We start from the raw sequence: 10,600 nt of genomic DNA, 5'->3' as shown, positions 1-10,600 counted from the left end.
CAAAGGTAAATCATAAACTCCCAAAGAGCAGAGTTAGGGTGCTAGATTAGGTACCTATCTCTACATTTTTTCTAACTCCAAATGACTATGCTAGAAGAAAATAAGGAGGGAAACCTTTTCTGATTTACTAAAAGCATCTCTGTCTTCTCAATTTGCTAAACTGTCAAATAATTAACATTCTGATTCTGAAACAAAACTTCACATAAGGAAAAAAATCAGCTTGGCAGAATTATATTGAAACTACCTGCTAAAATAAAATCCCCACAAACTTTCTGAATTACCAGTGTCGTGGCAAGGTTGTATCTGATGATGGAGGCTAAGGGCCGTAAAACGTTAACAAGTGTTCAATTTCAGGCAGTGGTTTTTATTTTTAGTTTTTATTGAAATTCTTAATTTGCTTATCTGTGTTAATGCCTTTCAAACGTAAGTAAAGTCCTTCTCCTCTGTACAAGTGGATTAAATACTGGCTCCAAACCGATGTTGATAGGATGTATATAACCTGAAAAGTGGGCAGGTATCCTTTTTTCAGACAAGACAACTTTTTTATTTGTATATTCTGTGACACTGTACAGAAATCCTAACACAAGTTGTTTTTCTGATACATTATTCAACGGACCCACAAACTGGTTATCATCACTTTTTACAGCACACCTAAAATCATGGAAGAAAAAAAGAACAGCATTAGCCTGGAACAGTATTATTTTAATTAGCCAAACCTTTATTATGGTAAAATTGAACAGTGGTTGTGTAGGACAAGAGTGTCAAACACACCATACTGTAGCCCACAGCTCTCCCAAGTGCTACCCAAACCAGACTAAACTAGAACTGGGAAATATTTAACAAAATAAACAAAAATACAATAAACCACAGATAATATTAGATTTAAAAATTAAGCCAATATGCAGCTTGAAAAGTGTATGTATATATGTATGTATGTATGTATGTATGTATGTATGTATGTATGTATGTATGTATGTACATACCCTTATGTATGGATTAGTGGCCCATGTTTCTATTTGAATTTTACATCACTGGTCTAGGATACTGAAATTCAGAGTCTGATTCTATTTCATATTTTTGATATGTGTTTCATCTTACCTATGTTTTCAATGTCTATAATGTCTATTGTATATAACTAATGTACATATGATGTATAAACTCAGGGGCAGCTAGATGGTGCAGTGGATAGAGCACCAGCCCTGGATTTAGGAGGACCTGAGTTCAAATCCGACCTCTGACACATAACACTTACTAGCTGTGTGACCCTGGGCAAGTCACTTAACCCCACTGCCTAACACCCCCCCAAAAAAACCCTAAACTCAATATTCAATAGAATTATAAGCATATCATGTTTTGAACTGCATAAAGCATGAAAATCCAGATTTGCAAAAAGATAAATTAGAGGGTGATTCTTTGTTTTATAAAAGCATCAACTACTGGATTCTTTATAATAGTAAGTGCTTTAAATGCATATAAAATTGTACTGAAATTATGTAAACAGAGTTCATTTTTATCAAGGCACACGTGAAGTTTGTCATTTTGTACAAAAGCTAAGGTATGCAAGGTACATGCTTATTATTTGTTGTAATGACAATTATAATTACATTTCAAAACAGAGAAAAAGAAAAATCAGACTAAACCATTCTCATCAGTTTTACTGCACTTAGGAGTACTATTTCCATTACTTCCAACTGCCACAATCGGAAAAACAAATACTCCTGCATCAGTACTCATAGGTCTCTCCTAAATACTAATTCCCAAGAACACTAAAAGGATCTGTGACTTTCTCATGATGGGGAATTGCTGAGGTGTGAATTCCCTCCACCAATACAGAACAATCAGCATACAATGCTATAGGCTGGTACTAGAATTGCCTGAAACACAAATAGTTAAGTTAGCTGCCCAGAGTCACAAAACTATTCATTCTAAAAGGTGGAATCCATGATCTTTTGACTCCTAATCCTAGCACACTCTCCACGAGGCCATGAAAACTTAACCTTAAATAACATAATTACATAACTACATCTATATCAAAGTATAATAAAGGGTCATTTATTACTTTCTTTATCATGGCATAAGACTCACCTTCTCTAAGAAACCTTTCTCAACTCACTTAGATCCACTTTCTCTCTTTCACTCTCTAATTGGTAAAAATGTATATAATTTGTTGCATACTATTTTAACTTATGTTTTCTAGTAATTTCATATTAGTTTTTGTGCCCTCACTGTTTACCACACAGTAGGTATTTCTTGAACTGAATTGTTTCTTCTATTACAACCAGAATCAGAAATTATTTGAGATCAGGTACTATGCTTTAATTTCCTTTCTATTGCTGTCCCCAACCCCATTCCCACCCCATAACAATGATTCTGGGCATACAGAAAATAATCAGTGCATATTTATTGCTGAGTGAATAGTAATTATTTCTGGTCTTTAATGTTTATGAATAAGTAGTGAATAAGTAGGTGGTGGAAAGAAAAGAAAACTGAATGGGAAGATTTAAAAAAAAAACAACAACTTGATTTGGAGAACAAAACTTAAACCTTAAAGGTATAGAAATTCATGAAACCATCATAGGGCCTGTTTTAAAGGCAATATTTCCTGCTTCAATACTGACCATCTTTAATCAGCTATGTTTTTGACTCATTAGTAATTTAAGTTACATTTTTCCAGATAGGCATGATAATGCACTAATCAGACACTGAATGACTACATTTTAAGAAAAGATTATTGAGATTGCATGGTATAGTGGATGGAGAATCAGCCTCTAAGTCAGAAAGCCATGAAGTTTAAATCCTGCCTCTGACACATTCTGGGCAAGACATTTCATCTCTTAGTACTGGAAGAGTATTTTGGAGACTGTAAGAGCATCTCTACTGGTACCGGGAGTTTCCTAATCATCATCCCTGTACTAATGAAATCACAGGTCCAGTCTGCAAAACAGATTATGTATAAGGATGCACAGGAGTCAAGATACTATTGGGCTCTTTGGATACAAAGATAAAAACAAAAAATGTCCCTCTCAAAGGCAGTGATTGTTTCTTTTTTGCTTTGGGCTCACCACAGGGTTTCCACATAATGAGTGATAAATAAATGTTTAATGGATGAATTTTTGTATATGTAATGGTACTTGTGTGGGGGTGCATGAGGGAGTATGATGTAGTAGAAAAATAACCACTCATTGGATTCGGAGTTAGATGACCTGGAATCTAATAGTTTCTGATATTTAATAACTGTATGATCTTGTGCAGTAGTAATAATAGTAGAAGCAGCAGTAGCAATGATAATAATGACATTTATATACACCAAAAAAAGAAGAAAACAAGACACTATAATCCAAAAAGTTTTGATAGAAAACAATACTTCAAATATCTATAATGTGGATACTCCTTCTTGTGAAGCATATGCAATCCTTCTGAACTGAAAAATTCACCACCCTCCAGCCACCCTGGTAGTGAACATGTTCAAACTTACCTAGGCTGTTCCTGCAATGTCAGACATGCAGGATCTGTAAAATGGGTGTTTTTCTGGAGAGCAATTTGGAACTATGCCCAAAGGGCTATAAAAATGTGCATAGCCTTTGACCCAGCAATACTACTTCTAGGTCTGTATCCCAAAGAGACCACAAAAATTGGAAAAAAACCCACATGTAAAAAAACATTTATAGCAGCTCTTTTTGTGGTGGCCAAGAATTGGAAATTGAAGGAATGTCCATTAATTGGGGAATGGCTGAACAAGTTGTGGTATATGAATGTAATGGAATACTATTGTGCTACAAGAAATGATGAACAAGCAGACTTCAGAAAAACCTGGAAAGGCTTGTATGAACTGATGCTGAGTGAAATGAGCAGAACTAGAACACTGTACACAGTAACAGCCATGTTGTGGGATGACTGACTTTGATAGTCTTAGTTCTCCTCAGCAATGCAAGGATCTAAGACATCTCTAAATGACTCATGATGGAAAATGATATCCATGTCCAGAAAAAGAACTTTGGAATCTGAATGCAGATGGTAGCATACTATTTGCTCTCCTTTTCTTTTACTGTTATGTTTTTTCTTTCTCATGGTTCCTCCTATTAGTCTTAATTTTCTATACATCATGACTAATATGAAAATATGTTTAATATGAATGCATAAGTAGAGCCTATATCAGACTGCACACTGTCTTGGGGAGGGGGGAGGAAAGGGATGGAGAGAAAATTTAAAACTTAAAATCTTAAGGAAATGAATGTTGAAAACTAAAAATAAATAATTATTTTAAAAAATACAATGGGTATTTTATTAGCAAAGAACACAGCTCACTCTCTCACACACTGATGAAACATTAGAGTAAGATTTTATATAGAAAACAACATGATCTAAATAAGTGTTAATGATGTAACAAGAGAAACCACTGATACAGTTTACTCAGAAATTTGCCAGTCTGACATTAGAAGTTAACAGCCATTTTCCAAAAATCTTTTTAATTTATAAACTCCTATGTACTTACAATTAGGAAAGAAGCAGATTTATTCTAGACCTTTTCTTCTTTCATATTCTAAAATATCTTCTTCATGTTGGTGGAGGAGCTAGAAGATAGTAACAGTTAAAAATAGAAAAACAGTTTGCAAGTCAGTTTGTTCTTTTTTGTTTGTTTGCTTCCCAGTGATTCTCTTGTGCCCCTTACTTTTGTATCAAACAAGTAGAGTGAAGCAAAAACAAACCAAGATATTGGCTATGTCTGAAGGTGTAAGCCTTATTCATTCCATACTTGTGATCTACCACCTCTCTGCTGAGAGGTGTTTCCCTGAGAAGTTTCAAAGGAGCAATCTGTCAACAATTATATTTTTCAGGATCAGGTTAGAGTAAAATAATTAGGACTTTTGAATTGTGTATGATATGAACAGGGTGAATATAATACTTATTTATAAAAATTTGGCACAAAAGAACTAAAGGCATCCTTTGAAGCTTAAAGAGGTTCAATTCAGGAGAAATAAAAGGAAATTCTACTCTATACTATATATAGTCAATTCATCTATCCCATGAGTTGGTATGCATGGAAATAACATTTCAAGAAGTATTTAAATCCATTAATGGGCGCTAGAGCTGTAATTGGTTATAAGTGAACAGAGTTGAACTGGGGGTTTACTTCTAAACTTCTGAGTTTTTCTATCATGGAAGACAAAGTCATGTGCAGTTATAAAATACATGTTGGTACCACTGTCAGAGTTATGTAATTGCCATCTGCTTTGGCATGATACTTTTTTTGTTCCCCTGTCTTGTTCCAGTTATTATCTTCCTTCCTTCAGTTTTGTTTCTGTGCCATTGTCATAAACCAAATACTCTTAATTAAAAACTGAAGTGAACCAAATTGGAAGATTCCTTCTATTACTTAAGTAAAGTAAAACAAAGTCTTATTACAAACAAATATTAAAAAGTATGAATTCACAAATTTATCATTGTTTAATCAAGAAACAAGTAACCTTCAACTTCCTTTACCTTCTTTCCCAACTACACCTATGAGAAAACTCAAGACAAGACAAAAAAGGTAAGAGTTTGGAGGAGAAAAAGGGAAGGAAGAAGGAACCCTGAGTATGTAGGTTGAACTTTCTTTTTAATTATTATGTCACCAGAGAAGTTCGTATTCAACTCTCTTATTTTGAGATCCTATCAACTGCAATTGTGATTTCCAGCAATGTATTTACCACAAAAAGTTTGATTACAGAAATCCAGTTTTAAGGTCCATAATCAATCAATCAATAAACATCTATTAAGCACCTACTATGTGGTACTTACTGTGTTAAATGCTGTGAATACAAAAAGAGGTAAAAGATTGTCCCTACCCTCAAGGAGCTTGTCATCTCACGGGGGATAGAAGATTCAAACAAATATATAAGAAGCAAGCTATAAATATAAACAGGAAATTAAAGAGAATAGGAAAAATAGGAATTAATTAACAGAAGGAAGGCAATGGAATTAAGAGGGGATGAGAAAGCTTCCAGTAAAAGAAGGGATTTTAGTTGGCACTTAAAAGAAGCCAAGGAGGTCATTATTTGGAGCAGAGGAGGGAGAGTATTCAGGTTAGGGACCGCCACAAAAAGTGCCCGGAGCCTACAGATGGAGTATCTTGTTTGTGGGACAGCCAGGAGGCCAGTGTCACCGTACTGAAGAGTACATGTTGGTGAGCAAGGTGTAAGAAGACTGGAAAGGTAAGAGAGGGCCAGGTTTGAAAGAGCTCTGAATGCTAAACAGAGAATTTTGTATTTCCTCCTGGAGGCAATAGGGAGCCACTGGAGTTAACTGTGTAAGGAGTGGGTTGGGTTAGGGGTTCTGAGACATAATTGGACCCAAGCTTTAGGAAAATAACTTTGATGGCTGAAGGGAGATGCATTGGAGCAGGAAGAGACTTGAGAGCTTTTGTAAAGGTGACATCAACAGGCCTTATTAGCACACTGGATAGAGAGGGTAAGAGATAATGAGGAATCCAGGATGACTCCTAGGTCTTGAGCCTGAGGGATTGCAAAGATACTCTTGGTCTCTACTGGTAATAATAGGGAAGATGGGATGGGGGTATGAAGGTGTGGAGGGATTTAGGAGGAAAGATAATGAGTTCAGTTTTGGAAATACTGACTTTAAGATGTTTAATGGACATATAGTTCAAGGTGTCTGAAAAGCAGTTGGAAATGTGAAATTGGAGGTGAGCAGAGTTTGGGGCAGGATAGGTAGATTTGAGAATCATCAGCATAAATATAATAATTAAATCCATGGGAACCGATGAGATCACCATGTAAAATAGGATAGAGGGAGAAGAAAAGAGAGCCTAGGACAGAACCCTGTAGGTCTAGGAGGAAGTACTTAGGAATTTGAATCGATCCTCTGTGGAAGATCTTTGGAAGACAAGAATAATACAGGATAAGAAGGCATGCATGAGCTATGATCTACATCTTTGGAGGGAATGACATACATGGATTAGATCACAGATCTATTAAAGCATGGAGGCATATGTAGTAATATCGGGAATGATTAAAATTTTTGAGTTATGAATAGTAATATTTTCAGGCAACAGATTAATTTTTAGGATAGAATCTTGAAGGATATGTATGGTTAGAGGGGCATAATCTGGAAAAAGATCCAGCCACAGAGTTGTAATAATGGAATTTCATTTCTATATCCTCTTAATTGTTTTTACTCTTTCCTGCAGCAAGTCAATAAGATGTCTAGGTGACTCTAAGGCCAGCAAAAGGCAGAATACAGTAAAAGTCTGGAAGAGATGTCATGACGGCTAACACAACTCTGAATTGCAAGAAATATTGAAAAGGATCGACTTTCCTATACATATCCCTTTTCCTTTCCTGGACATTACCAGAGATATCAAAAGAATCTTTGTTTCCACTTCTATTACTTTGGGAATTTCCCCCTCTGTTTACAGACTTTACAGTGTTATAATACAAAAACATTCCTTGGGTGTCTTTATCTCCTCTTCCAGAAAGGAAACCATTCTACACTTTGAACATATGTAACATTCAACTGGCTGTCTTAAATTTAGGTTCAAAACATCACTTTCAAAACTACAAGACAGCCGAGCATGGATGTATATACAGCTTATCTGAAAAAAGACCTGTGGGTTTTACTGAATTTTACATTCAACGTAGGTCAACAGTATAATACGGCAGCCAAGAAAGCTAATGTGATCTTAGGGGGCATCAAGAGGCACAGATTCCAGGAAAGAGGTGATGGTCTTGCCCTACTCTCTACAATGTCCATTTTGGAAAAGTGACTGATGAGCTAGAGATGGTCCAGAGGTCAATCCAGATAGATGTCAAGTTGATGATATATAACGATCAGTTTAAAGAAGTTGGAGAAGTCTTGGAGGTGGTGGAGGGATGACAGTTATTATTAAGAAGAAATGTCACTTGGAAGAAGGTTAAGACTAGTTAGAGGCAGAACTAGTTGGAATGGGTAGAAGCAGGCTAGATGTGAAGGAACTTTCCAACAGAATTATTGAAAGCGTAACAGGCTGCTTCTGTGGCCAGAGTGTTCTCCGCTACTTCCTTTACTGAAAGTGAAGCAAAAGCTAGATGACCACTTGCCAGATATGTCATAAAGGAGATTCTTTTTGAGGTAGTTTTGACCAGATGGTCCCTGAGGTCCTTTCCCACTCTGAAATTCTATAATCTACACAAGTCTGCTAACAGATTAAACACAACCAGCAACTTTCCATTTCATAACAACCTTTAGTCCCCACTACTACCCTTCTGTTTCCCATACTGAATAACTTGATTCTCTATAGAAGGGAATACTTACGAAGGCCCACAGGCCTGCAGTACTGCCCAAGGCTAGTATAACTTTCAGCCAGTTGGGTTTGTCATTTTGGTTGTCCCGAACGTAAAATGCTGAACGAACCAAGGCTGAAATATGAAACAAACATACATTTTCGAGTTTTATTGATGATTTATTTACAACTACTATAACTGGCTGATAGCCTCTCTAGGCTTTTTTTTTAATGGAAAAAAGATATCTAATTGAGTGTGCTCACTGTCGACTATGTCTAGAGCTGAATGGATGCAGGAGGTGGCATTGTGTAATAATACAAAGTACTAGCTTTCTCAGACCATGTGAATTCACATAATCTGGCTTTGCATTTATGAGCTGCATGTCCCTGTGTACATACCATCTGGTTTTCCACCCTCTAATGCACTTACATATATATTTGTGTGCATTTCAAAGTCTCTATTGGCATCTTATTCCTCTGTTCACTTCAAGAAGTATTTATTAAGTGCCTATGATATGTCAAGCACTCTGATAAACGCTGGAGACACAAAGACAAACCAAAACAATCCCTGTTCTCAAGAAGCTTATATTGGAAAAAACCCAAACTGTCCTCAAATTAAAAATACTTTCGTGGAAAAAAGAGCTGTGTGATTTTACCCATGTAGAGAAACTCCTTCCACTAACGAAAACCACCGTATGCTCAGTAAATCAGTCTTAGAGAGTTGCTGGGGGGCACTAAGAGGTTGAGACTTATCTAGCGAAACTATCTAAGTAAATTCAGAGAATAAGGTGGAAAGAACATTACCAACTAACTCAGATCAGGAAGTACTGGATGTGAGCTGAGCCATTTAGGCATCCAACAAGCCAAAGCTAAGAAAGAAGTTCATTATGGAAAGTGTGTGCAAAGGCACAGAGATGGAATGTTGTGAATGGGAAACTGCAAGAAGTTCTAGGATGGTAGCTACTATAATCTCTATGTGATTACGGACAAATAATAATTTTTGGTGTTCAGTTGTACCTGACTCTTTATGACCGTTTGGGGTCTTCTTGGCAAAGATACTGAAGGGGTATGCTATTTCCTTCTCCAGCTCATTTTACAGAGGATGAAACTGAGGCAAACAAGGTTAAGTGACGTGTCCAGGGTCTCACAATAAGTGTCTGAGATTACTCAACAAGATGAGTCTTCCTGACTCATTGCCCAGCACCTTATCCACTGCACCACCTAGCTGACAACAATAACAATAGCTAACATGTATATAGTGCTTGCTCTGCGACAGGCACTGTGCTAAGTGTTTTACAATTGTTGTATCATTCGACCATTCATTTTATAGATGAATAAACTGAGACAGGGCTTAAATGACTTGCCCAGGATCACAGGTCTAAGAGTAGACTTGAAGTCAGGTCTTCCTGACTCCAGGCTCAGGTGCTCTATCCACTTATGCTACTCTGGGCCTCAGTTTCCTCATTTGTAAATTGGGAATAATATCATTAAATAAAATACCAGCTCCTTCTCAGCACTGCTGTGGGAAAAGCACTTTGAGAATCAAAAGGGCCCACTCGTTATGGGGGCAGGTTCCCATCTTATGAACCCAAGGGGCCGTTGGTGATGGTACACACAGCAAGCGTTTAAGAAATATTTGCAGTATCACATATGGGGCTACACAATCTATATAAAGTCCCCTTCTAGCTCTAAAACCTAAAAGACGGCTGATACAATGGATCCTTAGCCTCGGAGAGTGAGCAACACCCGAGTTCAAATACTGCCTCTGATGTATATTTGCTGGATGACCCTGGGCATGTCGCTTAACCTCTCAGCCTCAGTTTCCCCATCTGTAAAATAAGGATAAGAAGCAACCCTTAAAGTGCTATACAAATAAGAGCTGATATTACTGACAGACATCGTCCCATTTTTCAAGCATGGAGAAAGACTGCAGTTAATGGAGAAGTATGAAGAAAAAGGGGGAGGGGCCGGGACTTGGGGTGGCCGTAGTGGGGGGCACGAGGTAGGGGTGAAGGACCGCAGCAGGGGAGGCGCAAGGGGAGGGACACGGCTTGGGGGGGCTGCACGCGACCCCGGCCGAAGGTCACGGACAAGGCCCGACCGGAGCCACGCATGAACCGCGCCTCCCTCCTCGCACTCGCTCCCCCCAGGGATCAGGAAAGAAGTGGGCCCTGGGGAAGTCGTCGCGGGCCGCGGGGACACTCACTGTGGCGTGGGAGCCGGGACCCGGAAAGGAGTCGAGACAGCTGTGGCAGCAGCATCAGGGACGGCGCCATCTTGGTCCGCATGTCGTCCTGGAAGCTCCTCCCCCTGATCCCGTGACCCCGACAAGCCCCGCCCCAGGCT

General features: G+C 38.0%; 1 protein-coding gene across 1 annotated transcript; it reads right to left on the bottom strand.

The window, feature by feature from the left end:
* Positions 1-358: 358 nt before the first annotated feature.
* On the bottom strand, positions 359-10,586 carry NDUFC1 (NADH:ubiquinone oxidoreductase subunit C1). Its single transcript, XM_020967500.2, has 4 exons — positions 10,461-10,586; positions 8,287-8,390; positions 4,493-4,571; positions 359-651 (listed from the first exon to the last, which is right to left on the bottom strand). The coding sequence occupies exons 1-3, from the start codon at positions 10,540-10,542 to the stop codon at positions 4,512-4,514; spliced, it is 246 nt and encodes an 81-aa protein (XP_020823159.1). The 5' UTR covers positions 10,543-10,586; the 3' UTR covers positions 359-651; positions 4,493-4,511.
* Between the last annotated feature and the right edge of the window lie 14 nt (positions 10,587-10,600).

This window comes from Phascolarctos cinereus, unplaced genomic scaffold (assembly GCF_003287225.1).
Source record: "Phascolarctos cinereus isolate Bilbo 61053 unplaced genomic scaffold, phaCin_HiC Scaffold_9;HRSCAF=440, whole genome shotgun sequence".
Lineage (NCBI taxonomy): Eukaryota > Metazoa > Chordata > Mammalia > Diprotodontia > Phascolarctidae > Phascolarctos > Phascolarctos cinereus.
The sequence above is the reverse complement of the archived record's forward strand: the minus strand, read 5'-3'. Positions and strand labels throughout refer to the sequence as shown.